The sequence below is a fragment of the Pinus tabuliformis genome, chromosome 7 (assembly GCF_031772625.1).
Source record: "Pinus tabuliformis cultivar Carrire ecotype Pingquan chromosome 7, CPIR1, whole genome shotgun sequence".
Lineage (NCBI taxonomy): Eukaryota > Viridiplantae > Streptophyta > Pinopsida > Pinales > Pinaceae > Pinus > Pinus tabuliformis.
In genome coordinates, this window is record NC_142293.1 from 438,490,079 (window position 1) to 438,508,407 (window position 18,329).

The 18,329-nt window shown below is 38.3% G+C and overlaps 1 protein-coding gene and 1 pseudogene across 1 annotated transcript; both read left to right on the forward strand.

Moving 5' to 3' along the window:
• The first annotated feature begins 8,002 nt into the window (after window positions 1-8,002).
• LOC149247851 (major pollen allergen Lol p 11-like) lies at window positions 8,003-9,183 on the forward strand. Its single transcript, XM_089458306.1, has 2 exons — window positions 8,003-8,267; window positions 8,601-9,183. The coding sequence occupies exons 1-2, from the start codon at window positions 8,111-8,113 to the stop codon at window positions 8,921-8,923; spliced, it is 480 nt and encodes a 159-aa protein (XP_089314432.1). The 5' UTR covers window positions 8,003-8,110; the 3' UTR covers window positions 8,924-9,183.
• A 7,168-nt stretch (window positions 9,184-16,351) lies between these two features.
• Window positions 16,352-17,553, forward strand: LOC149247852 (serine/threonine-protein kinase PEPKR2 pseudogene; annotated as a pseudogene).
• Window positions 17,554-18,329: the final 776 nt, after the last annotated feature.

Consider the following 18,329-nt stretch of genomic DNA (forward strand, 5'->3'; position numbering starts at 1 on the left):
GACGCTGACTTCGAGTCGGCTGAGACTGGCTTGGGACCAGTGGTACATACTCCGAGACTGACTTCATGTCAGTGCAGTACTGGTCTGGGACCAGTGAGAATGGTACATACTATGACACTGACTTCGGGTCTGCTGAGACTAGTTTGGGACCAATGGTACACTCTCTGATATTGTGATACTGGTCTAGGACCAGTAGTAGGAGTGGTACCTACTATGATGCTAACTTTGGGTCGGTTGAGACTGGTCTGGGACCAGTGGTACGCACTCTGAGACTGACTTGGGGTCAGTGGAGAATGGTATGAGACATTCTCGATCAATTCTTCTTCTTCACAGTTCAGCAGAGCTAAGCAGAGCAGAGCTAGCAGAGCCAGCAGAGCTGAGCAAAGCAAAGCAGAGCTAGTAGAGCATGTAGCGCTGAGCAGAGCAGAGCTAACAAAGTTGAGCAGAGCAGAGCTAGCAGCGCTGAGCAGAACATAGCCAGTAGAGCTGAGCATAGCAAAGATAACAGAGCTGAGTAAAGCAGAGCCAGCAGAGCTGAGCAGAGCAAAGCAAAGCCAACAGAGCTAAGCAGAGTAGAGCAGAGCCAGCAGAGCTGAGTAGAGTTGGGAAAAACAGTGCAGGGCACTGATGGTAGAGATAGTATAGTCGGACTTATGGATCAATGGATGGAGTTCTCCCTAGTTGAGAGGGAGTGTTAAATTGGAAACTAGGGGCAAACTCCATGTGGGTCAACTTATTTATGGCAGCTGATATTTTTATTGGATCCCTCTTGTCGAGAGGTGTAGGATTGATCCAAAGATCATCCGATTCTAATAAGTATTTATGGAGATATGAATTTATTTTGTTTAAGTAATTATTATCAAGCCGACCAGCTCTTATGTAGGCTCTAGAAGCCCAACCGACGTGTCTATTCATCATCCTCATTTTAGTATAAATAGATGAGGATTTGATATCATTTGCACACATCTCTTGTGATCTCCCTTCACATGTTTGGGTTTTGTGGACAGAAAGATCTAAAGGAGAATACGTTTCTCTAAAGGCTGATCTAGCCTTACCCTAGCTGCAGTCAAAGAAGGCATACCTCGCAGTCATATAATACCACACATATGGGAACGCAATCATACCATGCAGTTATAATTCACATACGAGAATGAATGTCACGTAGTCATATAATATACACTGCTATAATATAAACGTTGGAGTATATACGCTACAATAATATATTTATGCACAACGCAGGTGGATACGCTGGGCATTATATATATACGCTGACGTTGGACATTCATAGAAATATATATGCTGGGAAGTCATACAATATACCCACGCAGTCAATGAAGAAGCTGCTATCATAACCGCAATCCAGTATGGAAGAGGAGCCGCATGCTTATAAAGAGGTAAACGCAGTCAATGGGTCAAGTCAACAGGACCTGTTCATGCATCTGAACCTCGCACTCCTCTCTGCCATTCCACGTTTGAGTATACGCTAAGCAACTCACTTATAACCTAAGTAGCCACAGCTGCTGTGATATGGAGACAGCCATAGTCAAGCATGAAGAAGAGCCGCAGTGAGGAAGACACCTAGACGCAGAGAGCCAAGGTATATGAGGTCGAGGTAGCCGCAGTCATGACCTCGCATGTATGGGAGCAGATCCACACTGCAGGAAGAATGATGCTGATCTCATATGTCAAGGTGCAGGTTCCGTATGAAACATATATGATAAGGGTTTTGGTGAAGAGGAAACCCTTGCAGCTTGCCAAATAGAGATCACAATAAAATGATATCTCAGTCTTGCATGTATAAATGACTATCTTGGCATAATATACACAATTTGAAGATAAAAGAGGATTTCGTTGATTCTCAGTAGACTTGTGATGGGAGTCTTACTCGTTGTCACAGTATTCAAATATAACATAATGCAGTCCTGATGTGTTATGAAGAGCAGTAATAAATATCATAGTCGAGGTCCTGATAAAACTAGACATGAATTATGATCTCGTATTCTTGTGATCTCAGGGTAATGATCTTCGTGCAACAAGGTGCAGAAGAGATGTGACATCAATGATCTTAGTGACAGGGATCACATTAATTATAGATCATCATCATATATATGTATAGGAGCATGATGTAATAAGACTGCATAATGATGTAAAGGGTAGCATGATCATGATGATGTAAAGGGCAGCATGATGAGATCATGGGCAGCATGGGCAACATGAAGCATGAGGATGGATACGATCATGAACATGATGTAGCATGATGGTGCTACACGGTATGGTGCAGCTGAGGAACGAAATGGATAGGTGAAGTCATCACCTAGGAGATTCAGTTGAAGCTGAATGTCTTCAACTGATCTCATCATTATAGGAAATGATTTATGCTCAGATCCAGATGAGTCAAAGTGTTGACTTCTGTTGTAAATGTATTATCTCTCTCTCTCTCTCTCTCTTTCTCTGCTGAACTTTGAAGATAAAAGAAGATTTGATCAAAGGGTTTCCCCACACATTGTGGGGTTTGTCCCTGGCTTGCGCCACATCTTGTGTTCTCTTGTGTTGGCTTGTCTTCTGCGTTCTATATTTATGTTCTATCTGCAGTTTATCGTAATGCTGATGTGATTGCTAACTGTGAAAATTTAAATAAATTGCTCTAGCATAGAACATACCTAAACATAATAGAAAGGCATGGTGAAGGAACTACCACTCATAGAAAAACTGGACAGCCTATGTGAAGGATGTATCTTAGGCAAGCAACTTACAGAGACATTTCAAGCAGGAAAGTCAGTAAGGGCAAAGGCACCTTTGGAGATTTTCCACTCAAATTTATGTGGACCAATGCAGACACCATCAGTTGGTGACATCGACTATGTATTGACCTTCATATATGATTACACAAGGAAGACATGGGTCTTTCTCCTAAAACAGAAAAGTGAAGTCTTTGAGTGGTTTCACCAATACAAAGCTCTTGTTGAGAAGCAAAGTGGACATTACAACAAAGTCATTAGGACTGATAGAGGTGGACAATACATCTCAAATGACTTCCTTCGATTTTGCAGGGAGCATGGCATTCACAAGGATTGTACAACAAGATATACACTGCAGCAAATTGGTTTGGAAAAAAGGAAGAATAGGACCATTATGGAGATAGCAAGGAATATGATGAAGGAAAAGCATTTGCTAAATGATTATTAGGCTAAAGTTGTCGCACGTGTAGCATATATCTTGAATAGATGTCCAACCAAAAGTGTTTAGAACATAGTTCCTAAAGAAGCATGGATTGGAAGAAAGCATAGTGTCACTCACATGAGAGTTTTTGGATGTGTGACATATGCACATGTCCTAAATGAATTGAGAAAGAATTTGGACAACAAGGGGGAGAAATGCATATTTGTTGGAAGAAAAGTGGGTTGCGGCAATGGAAGAAGAAATAGAACCAGTAGAAAGGAATGACACATGGGAATTAGTGAACCTTCCGAAAGGAAAACATGTCATTGAAGTAAAGTGGGTCTATAAGACCAAAAGCAACATTGAGGGAAAGATTGAAAGGCACAAAGCAAGGCTATTTGTCAAAGGATACAAGCAGCAACATGGAAGAGATTACACAAAGACGTTCATCCCAGTCGCGTCGATGGAGACAATGCGTGCAGTTGTGGCGATCGTCGCACAACACAAATCGAGAGTGTATCACATGGACATAAAATCAACGTTCTTGAATGGAGTGTTGAAAGAGGAAGTGTATGTTGTGTAATCGCCTGGTTATGAGGTTGAAGGCCAAGAAGACAAAGTGTATTGGTTGAGGAAAGCTCTTTATGGATTGAAGCAAGCACTGTGTGCATGGTACAGTAGGATAGATGCTTACTTTTTGGACAATGGTTTCAACAAATGTGACAATGAGCCTACTCTCTACATCAAAGAGAGTGAAGGTAAGATTCTCATTGTCATCTTATATGTAGATGATTTGATTTTCACAGGTAGTGATGATTTCCTCGTCGTTGATTTCAAACAAGTCATGAAAAGTGAATTTGAAATGAGTGAATTGGGATTGTTAAGTTATTTTTTGAGCATAGAAGTGAAGCAAACTGCAAAAGGCCTTTTTATCTCTCAAGCGAAGTATGTGGTAGACATTTTGGAGAGGTTTAAAATGCATAACATCAAGGCCACGCCAACTCCAACTACCATAGGGTTGAAGTTGAGCAAAGAAGATTGCAACAGCAATGTCAATCCAACATTATACAAAAGCATGTTAAGTAGCTTGACGTATTTGACTGCCACTAGGCCAGATATAATGTATGAAATAAGTTTGGTGTAAAGGTTCATGGAGACACCCAAGGAGACACATTGGCAAGCAACAAACAGGATTTTAAGGTATGTCAATGGGACAAAATAGTATGGCGTTTTGTACACAACAACAAGTGATTTCAGGCCGGTTGGTTACACTGATAGTAACTGGGTAGGCAGTGTCGATGACCAAAAGAGCATGTCAGGATATGTTTTTCATTTGCATTTCATGGGCCTCCAAGAAGAAGCCAATAGTGTCACTGTCAACAGCAGAAGCTGAATATGTTGCAACAACAACAACAATGTGTCAGGCAGTTTGGATGAGAAGGATGTTGATGGATCTTCATCATGACCAAGAGGGAGCGACAACTATTTTTTGCAACAACACCTCTGCAATTGTACTGTCAAAGAATTATGTCTTCCACAAGAGGACCAATCATATTGATGCTAAATATCATTTTATTAGAGAGTTGATTAACAAGGATGAAATTGTGTTGCGGCACTGCAGGTCACAAGAACAATTTGTTGATAATTTCACAAAGCCATTGGCAGGTGAAAGTTTTGTTTATCTAAGAAATTGTTTGGGAATTGTTAATGGCGGCAATTGTGATTAAGGGGGGGTGTTGGAAATAATAATCCCAACCACCGCAATAAACAGCCTTACAACAGTGTATTTTTGCAGGCTGTGTCTCTATTTGAAGATGGAAGCACTGAAGGCAGACGCGAACCATTCCAAAATGCAACAAGGAATTTAAAGAATCTAATGTACTTTGGTAAATAGATATGGGAAAGCATTCATTCAGCGACTATTTCCCACACTCCACAAACACCTGCGTGATTCTCATCACACTCAACAACAACATCATATTAATTATTTTGCTCTCTCATGAATTAAATGTAAAATCGTATGTTGAGTTAAATATGAATGTAAAAGTCATTTTTGCATAGAGGAGAGTAAAAAAGAGAGTAAGAGGGTAAGAGAAAAAGAGAGCCCGAGCCTGTGGGGAAAAAATAGTGGGGCAAATTTTGGTGGGCACGTGAAGACAACAATTACTGTGTTTCACTGTATGTTATTCCAAGTGAACGTAAATCTATGTAAATGTCGTTTTATTTGGTGAATGAGCCCCAATCTCATATGAATGTATTCCTCATGTATTAAAAGTTAATCCTAAATTTTATTGTTGTTCCAAACTTACTCTATTTTATTGTGTTTTTTTTGAGGTGGGTAAATAATAAAATTCTTATGTCTATATAATAGCGCCACGAAATCCAGGTCTATGTAATAGCTCCATGAAATCCAGGTCCGCGAAATCACCTTACTTCCTTCCCGAAACTACTTCCGCACCTCTGCGAAAAAAGCTGCGCAAAAGTAGCTTCACGAAATATTATTACTCTCCCTCTCCGCATAAATTTTTTCTTCAATATTTCTAACATGTTTCCCACCCGAAACTGGGTTTTGATTCCTATGGAATCATAAAATTATACTTAAATTATGGTTAAAATTTTATATTTATATATGCTTGATTTTGAATTGGATTTCTTTTTTAAATACCATTTTTTATATATTTCTAAATTTTATATATAATTTTATGATTGAATATTTATTAATAATATCAATATTTTTTAAAATGTATTAAATATTTGTATTTTTATAGAGTTGATTTTTAGTTTCATTTTTTCATGGTAATGTGGCATTGTTATTATTTTACATATAATTTTATGGGTTGATTTTGTGTGAATGATGTGGGTATTTTGTTGATTGCCTAGTTTGATATTTTGATTAAGGGATAATATCTACAAGGAGTCAATGAGTTGGTTTTAAGTATGATTCCATTTTGGTGCTTCTACATTAATACAACTCTATTGGTTGACTTTTATGAATGACATATGTTTGATACATTGGTTATGGACCCATATGTGGAGGGAGTTGGCCTTGAGTTTGATCCACCTATGGTACCTATGCATTGTTACAATTCAACATACAACTCCATGGATAAATTTCAAAGAATTGGTTGATTTTTATGAATGACATATGTTGGATACATTGGTTAAGGACCCATACCTGGAGGGAGTTGACCCTGAGTTTGATCCACCTATGATACCTATGCATTGTTGCATTTCAACATACAACTCCATGGCTAAATTTCAACGAATAACACAGGTACCTTGTCAATTAACTTGAAATGGGATTTTGGTTAAAGGGCCCCATATTTTTAGGACTTAGTAATCATGTCATGGTGTTTATGTGTCATTACAACTACACATATAGCTCCATCGCTTGAATTTGAGTACTAATATGGGTACCTTAGCAAAAGCTATAGTTTGGGATTTTAGTTAAGGACTCTTATCCTTTAGTAGTTGGTCTTACATTTTATCACTTGAAAATGTTAATGCATAGTTACAACTCCACATACAACTCCAGGAGTTATTTTAGTACAAATGATGTGGCTAGCTTGCTAAATAGTATAGTTCAATGGTTTGGTTAAGAACCCATATCCATAAGTAGTTTCTCTTTAGTTTGATCACCCCCATGGTTCTTGTGCATCTCTATAACTTCAAATACAACAACACTGGATAAAGTTATATCAATCATATGGGATGCTTGTATGAATGTTTCAATGGTTAATGACCCATATCCATGAGAAATGTTGGAGTTCAATCCCCTTATGGTGCACATACATCACTAAAATACAATATGCAACTCCATTGGTTGAATTTGCACTAATGACATGGATACCTTGCTATATGCTTTAACTTAGCATGTTTTATCAAATCCACAATCATAAGTAGTTAGATTTGAGTTCCATGCCCCTTAGTGGTGCTCGTGTTTGTTGCTACAATTCTACATACAACTTTGTAGGTTGAATTTCCACCAATAGAATCAATACCTTGGTGAATGCCTTGGTTTAATATTTTGTTATCTACTAATATTCACATGTATTTTTCTTTAAATTTAATCTAACTCATAGTGTCAATGCATTGTTATAACTCAACAAGTTGAATTTATACAAATGATGTGAGTACATGTTTTAATGTGTTAGACTAGGATTTTGGTTAAAGACCCATATCCACAAGTAGCCCAAATTGAGTTCGGTTACCTCATTGAATTTCCCAAATTTCTATATTTGAAATCATGATGAAATACTCCATTGTACAAAGATTAATTCAATCCATCACATTATGCAATAATACCATGGCAATTATTATTTGGTTACCTTATGTCCTAAATACTTCACCTTCCTTTCCCACCATCAATAATGAAAAGCACATGTCTGGTTTCAATTTAAAAGGCTAAATCCATCTATCTCCTCCATGATGAAAATTTTCAAAAAATGTATTTTAATTGAAGAATAAACTAGTGCACACTTCACTTCATTTCCCTAATAAAAGTGTTAATGGTCTTATTGAAGGTGTCAAAGGTTGAGCCCACCACCATTAGATATGATGGACATTTGTGTTGAAAGGGCACAACTCACACCAACATGGACATGATGGACCTTTATGTTAAGAGGGCACAACTGGCCCCCACATGCATGCAAGAACATGCATGCCACCATATGACTTGTAGGATCCAAAAATTTATGTTTATGGCTCCGAAAAAAGATGTTTACAGCCAGGCTCACGCGGAGCAGGGACACTGTGACGGTTATATCTTACTCGGAAAATTTGTTCATAATCACCGGCTTACATGTTGGGGCCAAAACCAAAATATATATATATATTCCACACTCAGACCAAGAATCATACATACATAGGTGATATGTGTTGTCGCTTCTTCCATTCCTAATCCAACCGGTATTTTGATCTTTGTTGCTTGGGCGAGGTGGGTATCTGAACAATGGCCAAGCTATCCGATTTCTGTGGCTTGATCGCCCTTTTTGCCTTGTTGGGTGTTGCCAATGCTCATGCTGGCCATAACTTTTATGTTACGGGCAAGGTTTACTGCGATAACTGTGCTGCTGGATTCCCCACCAGGATTTCACCTGCCATCTCTGGTAAGCCAGCAACCACCCATCTTGGATAGTTTTTCAATTTGTTTTGCAGTTTTTGTAGATTGTTTTCATTTGGGCGACTGCATTTTCTTGTTGAAAAGATATGAAATAATAGATCTGGTGCTGAAGAATAGATCTGGTTTTAAGATTCTCCTTGTGGAATGCTATTTGTGCTTTTCTGAATAGATCTATTCTTCCCTTTTGCTATTGTGTTCACATTACTTTCATTTTCTACAGTCTTGTTTTTAAGAGAAATACGGGTTTCTTTCTGAAGCATAGAATGCACAGGGCAGCCCTATGTTTGGTTCTGATATTTTCAGTATGATTGTTGTGCAGGTGCCATTGTAGCTGTTGAGTGCAAGGATCGTGCTGGTAAGAGACTGTTCTATAATGAACAGCAAACCGACAAAGATGGGCTTTTCAGTATCGCTGTTCAGGGTGAGCACGAGCACGAAGCATGTGAGGCATTTACAGTGAGGAGCCCAACCTCATGCAACCTTAAAACTGATAGCAGCCGCGGTCCAGTTTACCTAACTCACAACAATGGGATCAATTCGGACGAAAGAAAGACTGGGCCTTTTGCCTTCAGATCTACCACAAACCACCCTGCTTGTCAGGCTGTGTTGGCAGAATATAACATATATAATGACTCTGACTAGCTTTTATTGCCTCCCCATGCGTTTGTGTCGGTTTTCGGGTTTTCATCGCTTCTTTCTGTTATGGATTTTGGCTGAGTCCTGCTACTATTTCTCATGGGTTCTCCTGCCTGAGAATCTGTGCCACCAGTGAATATAAATATAAAAGGTTGTAGTGCTTAGGTGGACTATTTATCTATTGTGATGGTATTCATGAATACCTGGATTCATTTGTGGCTAAGACTGCAAAAGTTTGGAATAATTTCAATTTCATATTCTATATATTTATATGTTGCATTGCCTTTGCCTTTGACAGAAAATGTGAAAGCTTTGTCTCAATTCGTTGGGTTTTGGATTTTCTATGGTACGATAAATATAAAAGAATAGCAAACAATGCAAGAAATTGGCATGTTATGAGATGAATATATACATTATGCATTTCTATCTACTACTTTGCAAACTGCAGAGAAGAGCTCCATCTGCATTGAGCTTCTATGTATTGAATCTAATGGTGTCTTATTTTCGCATATCTCTCTCCAAATTTATGCATTTGTGGTCACTGTCACGAATATCAATGACTAATGTGGGAGAGAAGCTAAAGCGTGTTCAACGTGGAGGGATCCCTTATGCTTGATTAGATTGCGCAGAAATAGAGATCAAAGTTATTTTATTGTGAGTGTAGCTTTTAATTTATCTTTGCCCTGCTGATTTTCTGGGATGAATTGCTAATGTTGTCGAGTTAACTTGGTTGGGGTTGGATTATTGAGATAGGTATTGATTTTTGAAAGAATTTTTTTTTATGGAAAATTTTAAGAATTAATATTTGTAAGTGGGTTAATTTTTCATGATTCTTAGATTTATCAATTTTTATTTTTATAAAAATGATTCATTCAAATTTTACAATATAAAATTATTTTACTTTAAAAATTAAATATATGCAAAATAATTATAAATTTGAATAGTTTTACAAATATATCAATAAACATTTTATAATTTGCATATTAGAAACTAATAAAATTGGTCAATATTTTCAAAACTTCAAAATAATTCTTTCATTCTTTAATTTTTTTTTAGTTTTTTTCTGGTTTTTGATAATAAATTTTTAAACCTGTATTGCATTAAATTACTTTAAAGTGATAATACAAAGGTACTGGTTTAGTTTTCCACTCCAGAAAGAACTTGTATTAATCCTGCCAAAGCTTGAAGCTTATTTGTTAACATCAAGCTTCTTTAATCGATGGATCCTGCCAAACGTCTTGTTAAGATCAAGGAAACTTTTGTGTTGACATCAGGTTTCAAAATTTTGTAGTGACTTACAACTCTTTAAAGCAATAACATAAAACTATTGGATTAGCTTTGCACTACAGAAAGGATTCGCGTGAATCGTGCAAAACCTCTTAACCTCTTACCTTGTTAAGGTCAATAGATTGGTTTTACACTCCAGAAACCACTGATACAAATCCCCTCCCCCTCCAAATCGGTAAGTCTTCAAGCTTTCGCCTTATCCAAGGGATTGGTTTTACACTTCAGAAACGCCTGATACGAATCCTACTAAATCTTTAAGCTTATGTAATCAATGTATCTTGCCAAATTCCTGAACTTGTTCATATCAAGGGATTGGCTTGACACTTCAGAAACCATTGACACTCTCAAGGGATGTGGCTAATGAGAGTCACGTTGATTTCCTTGTGTGCTTAATCTCTTTAATTAATATTCTTGATTCATTTAAATAATTAGTAATGTATTTTTGGATTAATATTTTTAATTCATTTAAATAATTAATAATGTATTTTTGGTTTGGCATTTACATCTATATTTAGGCTGATAGGCTTTCCTATGCATCAAAAACCATCAACACTTTACCTTGCTCTGTTGGATTTGGTAAGACACTTTCAACCGTTGATTTGAAGTGTGTCTACTTTTTCCAAATATCGGTTGAGTTGCCTTCTTTTCACCTCGGAGTTCTGTTGTGCACTCTCTGGCATGGCAAGATATTTTTACTGCTTTTCCCCATTCTTTTATGTTACTCTTGAAGATATTTCTACTTCTTTTTCATTGCAACAAGTTGTTGTTCTTCTTCTTCCTTGGCTTTTGGCAAGCATCTTCCCTGGCTTTTGGCAAACACTAATTAGTATTAAACATTCTAAAACACATAAATGTCAGTTTGAAGCTCTATAAAGAGCTTTTGGAAATTTGACATCCATTCTCTGATCTGCCTAAAGAGGTTGGGCTTGCCGAGGAGACAATCGAGGCAATGCTGCGGCGTTATCCTTCCATCAGGGGCATCAACTATGACCTCCCTCATGTCGTGGCCACTGCTCCCCATCACCTAGGTTACTAACAACGCCTTTACTTCATTGGAGTCAATTAGTCTAAACTCCTCTTTGCCATAACAATTCCTTGCATCTCATCTGGTAGGGTTGTTGTACAAATGAAGGAAAAAAGACACAGAGAATCAACAGATTAATGAAGACAAGAAACTGAATAAGAAACTGAATTGGATTGGACTTTGTCATTCAACAATGATTTTCTCTGCCTTACATTTCATGGGCAAATGATAGTTTTATATCACCAACTATCGTTACATAACTAATTATTCGTTACAAAACTGTCTATTTACATTTACCTAAATTTACTAATTCGTTGTCAAACTAACAAACTCCACCTTGACAACAATTTTCCCATTCATCATCTTTCCTGCAAGCCAAGAGAAGCTAAACAGCACCACAACTTCTCTACTGTAACTGGCTTTGTGAATATGTCTGCACAATTTTCTCGTGTATGGACCTTTTTAAGAGCTACTTTTCCGCCATCGATCACATGTCTCAGAAAATGATACCTTACATCAATGTGCTTGGTTCTGCTATGATAGGCAGGGTTTGTAGCCAAGTGAATAGCGTTTTGACTGTCACAGAGTACATTCACTTTCTCTTACGTCCTTCCAATCTCATCGAGCAGACCCTTTAACCAGATTGCTTCTTTACTGGCATCTGAAGCAGCTATATATTCAGCTTCGGCAGTGGACAACGCAACTGTTTCTTGAAGCTTTGACATCCAACTAATTGCTCCACCTGCAAGAGTAAAGACATAACCTGTAGTAGATCTTCTTTTGTCCAAATCACCTGCATAGTCAACATCTACATATCCGCAAATTGATCCTTCACTACCATTAAAGACGATGCAATGATCCCTTGTGCCTCTTAGATATCGAAGCACCCATTTCACTGCTTGCCAATGTTCTTTACCTGGATGTGCCATGAACCTGCTGACAACTCCAACTGCATGTGAAATGTCAGGTCTTGTAGATACCATCGCATACATTAAGTTGCCTACCGCATTTGCATATGGTACATGAGACATATACTGCTTTTCTTCATCAGTTCTAGGACTCAAAACCGAAGAAAGTTTAAAATGGGAAGCTAGAGGAACATTAACAGGTTTCACATTGTTCGTAGAGAACTTTTCAAGTACCTTCTCCACATACTTCTGCGGTGATAACCAAAGCTTACCATTTTTTCTGTCTCTGTGTATCTCCATGCCCAAGATATGTTTTGCTACTCCAAGATCCTTCATATCAAACATCCTACAGAGATGAGCCTTTAACCTGTTGATTTCTTCCATGCTTTTGCTTGCAATAAGCATATCGTCAACATACAAAGCTAAGATAATGAATATGCCATTGAAACTTTTGAAGTACACACAATGATCATACTCACTTCTTATAAAATTCTGGCTCACCATGAAGGAATCAAACTTCTTGTACCATTGTCTGGGAGGCTGCCTCAGACCATACAATGATTTCCTGAGCTTGCAAACTAATCTTCTGCTGCGACCTCGTACAAAACCTTCTGGTTGTTCCATATATATCTCTTCGTTCAAATCACCATGTAGAAAAGCTGTTTTAACAACTAATTGTTCTAACTCAAGATTAAGCAACGCAGTTAGTGCCAACACAGTACGTATAGAAACAAGTTTTACAACTGGAGAAAAAATCTCATGAAAGTCTATACCTTCAACCTGAGAATACCCTTTCGCTAGCAGTCATGCCTTATACCTTTCAGTACTACCATCAACTTTCCGTTTCAGCTTGAAGACCCATTTACATCCAACAACACTTCTCCCTTCAGGAAGCTCTACAAGATCCCAGGTATTGTTCTTGGCTAAGGAGTCCATTTCTTCTTCCATAGCCATTTTCTATTTCTCGCTATCTGTATCATCTACTGCTTCCTGATAACAAGAAGGTTCCCCACCTTCAGCAACCAAAGCAACAGATGAAGCAGAATCTTCATACCTTTTGGGAGTTTTCCTTTCCCTTGTAGACCTTCTCAGAGCGACTGGTTGCTGAACTAGTTCAGAAACTTGCACTGGTTCAGAAGCTTCAACGGCTTCCTTTGTGTCTTCAACACCTTTGTCTCCAGAAGTCTCTCCTTCCTTTCGACTATCACTGAAAGATCTAGCCTCCAACTGAACTCGTTGACTCGGCGATACTTGTTCCTGTTCAATTCTTTCAACATTTGATTTTAGCAAAGATGATTCATCAAATGTTACATCTCTACTAATGACTATCTTCCGCAATGTAGGATCCCACAACCTATATCCTTTCACTGCATAGTCATACCCAACAAAGACATAACATTTCGACTTTGGATCTAATTTTGAACGCAGATTTTTCGGAATAAGAGAATAAGCATCACAGCCAAATATCCTCAAATGAGAATAGTCACAAGACTAACCTATCCAAACTTCTTCAGGAATTTTACAATCAATTGCTACTGAAGGTGATCTGTTAACTAAATAACAAGCAGTAGATACTGGTTCTTCCCACAACTCCTTTTGCAAGTTAGCATTGCTGATCATGCTTCTGGCTCTTTCCATAAGAGTCCGATTCATACGCTCAGCAACACCATTTTGCTGAGGAGTATAAATAGTGGTTTTGTGTCTAACAATGCCCTCATCCTTACAGTATTGTTCAAATTCAACAAAAGTGAATTCACCACCATTGTCAGTTCTTAGACATTTAATAGATTTGTCTGTTCTTTTCTCTACCATTACTTTAAATTGTTTAAATACATTTAATACATCAGCTCTCCTTTTTAGCATATAGACCCAAACTCTACGAGAGTAATCATAATTGAACGTTAAAAAATACAATGCGCCTCCATATGACATAACAGGGGAAGGCCCCCACAGATCAGAATGAATGTAGTCTAAAACATCTTTACTATTATGATTGCCAACTTTAAATCTCTGTTTACACTGTTTTCCATACACACAATGTTTACAAAAATCTAAATTCAAGGATTTCAGACCTGGAAGAGATTTACATTTCATTAGTATATGAAGACCTTTCTCTCTCATATGACCCAAACGCTGATGCCACAGACGAGTACCTGCTTCTTCCTTTTCTGACGCAACCACTGCTTCACTGACCTGAGTACTTCCTTTTAACCTGTAAAGATTTCCGACCTTTTCTGCCTTCATAACCACAAGGGCTCCTCTAAAGAATTTCAAGACTCCATCCTGACCTGTAAACTTATAACCATCTGAATCCAACACTCCCAAAGAGATTAAATTTTTCTTCAAATCAGGTACATGTCTAACACTAGTTAATGTCGTAACTGTGTTATCATACATCTTAATCTTGATATCTCCCATCCCAACAGTCTGACATGACACATTGTTACCCATAAACACAAAACTGTCGTTTACATTTTTATACGAAGTAAACCAATTTCTATGTGGGCACATGTGATGCGAAGCACCAGAGTCTAACAACCAGCTATCAAAACTCTGAGAGACATTACATTCAGGTGAAGTTTCATCTATCATACATAATTCTTCAACAGATAAAACTTCGTCTATCATACCTGAATCGACCTGATTCGCTTCGTTCTTCGGGTTTTTGGATTCCTTTCGTTTCCAACAGTCCTTCTTCAAGTGTCCAACTTTACCGTAGTTCCAACATTTTGCCTTACACTTCTTTCCCTTCGATTTCGATCTAGAAGATCCCCTTGGTTTTTCTCCTCTTTCCTTTGAGCGTCCTCTAGCGACCATGGCTTCTGATGCAGCTGTTTCAGTGCTGGATTTCCTTCGTACTTCTTCAGACAGAAGAGCTCCCACGACTTATTCAAACTTCAAAGAATCAGCAGAGCTGAAGCTGATTGAAGTTACGAAGTGATCCCATGATTCAGGCAGAGAACACAGCAAGGTTATGGATTTATCTTCTTCCTGTATTTTGACTTCCATATCTGTTAATTGACATATTAGTGTATTAAAAACATTCGAAAGTTCTGCAACGTTTGAACCTTCTTTCATTCGAAGACTGTATAACTGTCTTTTCAGATAAATTCTTGTTGTTAATGACTTTGTCATATAGAGATTTTCAAGTTTTTCCCACAAACCTGACGTCGTAGTCTCTTCAACAATGTTGAAGGAACTTCATCCGCTAGGCATAACCGGATGGTACTGAGAGCTCGGGCATCCAAGTCCTCCCAGTCTGTAGTAGTCATGGTTGCAGGTTTCTTAGTTACCCCATCCAATGCCTTGTGCAACCCTTGTTGCACAAGCAGATCCTTAACCTTCAGTTTCCAAAGAGAAAAATTGCTCTTTCCGGTGAATTTCTCCACCTCGAATTTCGCATTCGACATCTTGGCCACTTTTCCCTTTCCTAGGGTTTCAGTCTTTCTAGGAATTATATATATAATTTTGTTAAAAAAAAAAAAAAAAAACCCAATTCAACAGTTTTTTTTTTAAATTTCAAATCCTGTTTCCTTTCACCCTTTGTTTTTCACAAATTTCTGGAAAAAATAGTTCTTGTATTTCTCTGATTTTCTTTCCTCCAAATTCAAATTCCTGAGAAAAAAAAATTCTCAATAAACAAATTTACCCGGTTCCTCTGGCAGCAATACGCAACCTCAGTCTTTTACGCAGAGATGGCCTCGCACAGAAAACTTCTGCTTTTATCAACGCAGAGAGCAGATTTGCTGGTCTTCCAACGCTCACAGCACAGCCGTTCTTCAACGCAGAGGACTTGCTGGTCTTCCAACGATCACAGCACAATCGTTCTTCAACGCAGAGGATTTGTTTCTCAGCCGTCAATGCACAGCCTTCAACGCACATTCACGCAGGGTCTTCACGTCCTCAGCGCAGGTTCTTCTCAGCGTCTTCACGCCCAATCGCTCGGCCCTCAAGCTCTGGTACCAATTGTTGTACAAATGAAGGAAAAAAAGACACAGAGAATCAACAGATTAATGAAGACAACAAACTAAATAGGAAACTGAATTGGATTGGACTTTGTCATTCAACAATGATTTTCTCTGCCTTACATTTCATGGGAAAATGATAGTTTTATATCACCAACTATTGTTACATAACTAATTATTCGTTACAAAACTGTCTATTTACATTTACCTAAATTTACTAATTCGTTGTCAAACTAACAAGGGTAGCCCCAGATCTTTTGGTTAAACTCTTTTTGCAAAGTCCATAGTTCAAATGGATTCATTACCAAGGAAGCGGAACAGAGGAGCAGCAGTAAACCGTGCCAATTTAGAAAACACACCTCGGCTACGCAATGATGGTGAGTCTTCCACATCATTAGCCTCGCACCTTTCTTTCCAACAGCAGAGGAAGCGGACAAAGGGCTTAGATTTGCATCCTACAGCAGCTTCCGTTGCTCCTCCTCCTCCAAGAAGGGGTTGTTTCCCTAATTCACCAGAAAGAGGATTGAAGAGAAAGGTTGGATGTATTCTTGCTTCTACCCGGACTGGTAGGAAGCGAAAGATTGAAAAAGATTATGATTTCGGCCTCGAATTAGGACGAGGCAAATTTGGTCTGGTGAGAATATGCAAGAGCAAAGCTACTGGGGAAGAGCTCGCCTGTAAGACTCTCCCAAAAAAGACTGAAGAAAATGTGTATAAGGAGATTGAGATTATGCAGCATCTGTCAGGCCATCCTAATGTCGTCACACTCCGAGCTGTGTATGAAGATGCAGAATCTTTGCATCTTGTGATGGAGTTATGCACTGGTGGACGCCTCACTGACGAGATGTCTCGGACTGGACGCTACTCTGAGCATCAGGCAGCAAACTTGATCAAGGAATTAATAATGGTCATTAAATACTGTCATGAGTTGGGTGTTGTCCATCGGGATATTAAACCTGAGAATGTTCTCAGAACCAGTTCTGGACAACTGAAGCTAGCTGATTTTGGCTTGTCCACGCGGTTTGCAAAAGGTATTTGTCTGTCCTTTGGTTCTGCTCACTAAACATGTACACAAGAACATATCATCATTATTAAATAATTCACCAGTTTTCTTTATGTATTTGACTGAGAGTACATTTTCACATTCAAACAGGTCAAAATTTATCTGGAGTGGTAGGGAGTCCTTCATATATTGCCCCTGAAGTTTTGGCAGGGACGACTTATTCAGAAAAGGTTGATGTTTGGGGGGCTGGTGTCCTCCTACATGCCCTTTTGATAGGCATATTACCATTTCAAGGAGGATCTATTGAAGCCATATTTGACGCAATAAAACTAGTACAGTTAGATTTTCATTCTCAAGTGTGGCAGCCCATATCAGGGCTAGCAAGGGATTTGCTATCAAGGATGCTTTCAAGGGATGTGGAAAAGAGACTTTCTCTGCAGGAATGTTGAAATATTAATAATTCCAACTGCGGCAATTATTGCAGCGCTGTTTTTCGAAACCACCAGTCCATTCCCTGCACCGCCTTTTGCCAAAAGTTGTTTTTTCCCAGGAGGCTCCGATCACACTGACCAATTGACGCGTGTCCACAATACGGTTCCAAAACCACCAATTCCCCACTCGGTAAAGTTCAGCAAGGAAGGGCCTCCCGATATTGACCACAGTCGTCCGATTTTTTGAGGGCAGATGAACGGTTGACGTACAACAATAGACCTGCACAATATGGACATTGCGTGAAGTTTCATTTTGACCGCCGATTTCCAGTAAAACAATTAATGAAATCAATTGTATTCGTAGGATGGTTGGTAAATGTTTTAATTTTAATTTTGTTATATTTTCCACGGGAGTATGGGTGTAGTCTTTCTTTTACGGAATAAGTAAAAACATATATGTAATTTTTTTTATGTTGTTGTTGCATTGGGATGTATGGCAATGTAAATGAAGAAAATGCAGCAGCGTGATCATTTTGGTTGTTTGTTGGTGGGAAAAGAAAGGAATGTGCAGCAGCGCGAATCTCATAATTTTTGTTGGTTGAATATGTAATGTTCCTTTTTGAGGGCATATGGAATGTGACGCAGCAATGAGTAAATAAAAATTTTACACAACAGTGTTGAATTTTTATTATGAGACAGAGTATTTTTTTTGTTGTTGCAGAGACAAAGTAAATTCCTTTTGGAACTGGTGTAATCCCTCTGTTGGAGGAAGAAGATCTTATTTTCTAACTGGC

Coding starts and splice junctions, on each gene's coding strand:
- LOC149247851 (XM_089458306.1), top strand. CDS start 8,111: ATGGCCAAGCTATCCGATTTCTGTGGCTTGATCGCCCTTTTTGCCTTG. Junction 8,268..8,600: donor GATTTCACCTGCCATCTCTG/GTAAGCCAGCAA, acceptor ATTGTTGTGCAG/GTGCCATTGTAGCTGTTGAG.